Source organism: Porites lutea, chromosome 8 (genome assembly GCF_958299795.1).
Source record: "Porites lutea chromosome 8, jaPorLute2.1, whole genome shotgun sequence".
Classification (NCBI taxonomy): Eukaryota; Metazoa; Cnidaria; class Anthozoa; order Scleractinia; family Poritidae; genus Porites; species Porites lutea.
The window spans coordinates 16942613-16945000 of NC_133208.1; the positions used below are offsets into that span (position 1 = coordinate 16942613).

The 2388-nt window shown below is 35.8% G+C and overlaps 1 protein-coding gene across 1 annotated transcript in view; it reads right to left on the minus strand.

Annotated features, from left to right (window-relative positions):
• LOC140945265 (uncharacterized) overlaps positions 1-610 on the minus strand; it is a 207786-nt gene extending 207176 nt beyond the window's left edge. The window contains exon 1 of the mRNA XM_073394314.1: positions 483-610. Coding sequence (XP_073250415.1) covers positions 483-579 — 97 coding nt within the window. The 5' untranslated portion in view covers positions 580-610. The remainder of the gene's footprint in view (positions 1-482) is intronic.
• Positions 611-2388: the final 1778 nt, after the last annotated feature.

Consider the following 2388-nt stretch of genomic DNA (forward strand, 5'->3'; position numbering starts at 1 on the left):
GGGCGAATTTGTCGCTTGATCTTTTGTCTTTTTTCCTTCAAACTACAGCTTAGTATTTTCTTCAACTTCCACTTTTTATCTGTGCATTTCATCTGTGTATTTTACCGTGGGGTGAGGAGATTGTTGAATTTGCGTAAATTTTACCGCGCTAGCTCAGTTTCTTGGCGTGCACCCACGGGCAATGGTAGTGGCTAACTGACCAATCAGAGCGCGCGATTTACTTTTGTTATGTTTTAAACAAATATGTCTTCCAAGCTTTAAGTATGACATTTTTTTCCTTGAGTTCTGATTTTTATGTATAAGTAATTATTTTTGTTTCTACTACAAATCTTGGAGTAGTGGAACACAAAGTGTCAGCAATTTATTCCACTCCTTCAAAAATTTTTAATATATGTGATTTGTTAATTCCACTTTTGGATGTTTAATTGAGTAATGCGCCTCCATGTTACGGTGACTAAATTTGAATAAGGTAAAATGCTTACCATCAATGCAACCAAAGGCAACTGGGAATAAAAACAGCGACGGACCAAAGGCACAAAGTTGGAGACAAATGTCCATGCTCGGCATTATCCCTACCATCTTACCTCAGTGGTATGGATCGGAAACTAAAAACGTGCGCCCAAAAAGGGGAAAAATATTAAAAAGGCAGGATGACCCTATTAAATTTCTTCTCTCGGCTTCAAAGAGAGAACTATGTCTACAGTGACAGCTTTCAGTATTCAACCAATAAGAACATATGGACAGCAAACGTAAACAATATTTCCCCATCTTCGGGTAGCTATTGCAAATTTTCAATATCACTGAGGGTGTTAATGGGCTATGCTTGTAGTTGTTTTGGTACCAAATTTGAACACGCGTTTATACACCTTCTTATAATTAATTTCGATTTGAAGAAATTGACATCATTTCTTAACAGAAACTGAGGTAGATTCCTGAGTCTTGTGGGGCTCGCTCAGCAGTAGATTCTTGCACCCACTCCCAGTAATCACTCCGTACATAAATGCCTCTGCATTGTGCAAAATTAGATAACTCTTTTTTCTCTCTTTTAGATTTATAAGAATTTATATATCTTCTGTAAGAGTACCAACAAGAGATAAATGTGATACAGAACTGTCTCACAAATGAAGCACCCTTTATGTTAACTTTAAGTATTTAGCAATTTTCGCAGCCGGTAGAATCAGGGGTAAGTGTATCTTGTCGGTTTCCCTTACTCGGCTTCCCTGCAGAAAAAAATGTTTCCCCGAGTTTTCCGCTTAGAACATGAGGCTACCTGAAACTGTAGGACATAAAAACGGTCAGTTTTGAAGTTAATTGAAAGTATGCGGTTTAAAATTAATAATCAAGGGGACAGCAGCACCTAATTGTTGAATATATGATTCTCCCAAAACAGATACGTTGGAATTACCAACTGGGACCTTTTTTTTGTACGGATTAATGATTTAATTACGGAAAGTGGGAAGCAAGAATCAATTTTTTAAGTCACAGGAAATAGAATCAACTTATATGCTTCGGTATGCGGTAGATTTAATGAATGAGTAAATAAATTTTGCACAACATATACCTGTTTGGCTAATTTTTGCAATGTGGTTGGCTCATTTCGAGTAAACTGAGTCAAGACAATTAAACCTCTCCAGCAAAAAGCCTGATACTAAATATATAGGTGACATTCATCCACCCGCTGTTAACGTACTCACTTGCTAATATAAGTTGATAATAATGAATTTAGGAATATAAAGTAAATATATAAGTAGCCATATTATTATTATTATATGGCAGAAAGCACATCTGGATGCCCAGAGTAAAAATTAAAAGCTTTGGCTGGGCGGCAACCGTAACCAGCCGCAGCATCGACTAAATTTGTGGTAAAAAAATATATAAATAAATAAATAAAATCTTAAATTATTATTATTATTATTATTATTATTATTATAATCTATGAATAAAGTTATTTATATATTATTATTATTATTATTATTATTATTATTATTATTATTATTATTATTATTATTATTATTGTCTCCATTATCAGTCTATGCTGGTGTTCTTTTTGTGCATCAGCCGGGCGCAAACCATGCACCTAGAGCGTCAGTCACTCAAGGCAATCATTCTGTTCATACACTGAGCACCTTTCTGAGGATTCGTGCAGATCCCAGCATGCAGATCTTTTGAATCTCTGTCATAGTAGCTCTCTCTGATACTTTCTTGATGTTTTCTACCATACCCTTCTTCACTGTACCAAGCGCACCAACAACCACAGGGATCACTACGGTTTTCATATGCCGCATTCTCTGTATTTCTAGTTCTACAACCCCGGACAAAACCTCTTGAGACAAATCGCGAAAATGCCTATTTTTTTCCTATTATCCTGGCAAAAACTGAAACCTCCGC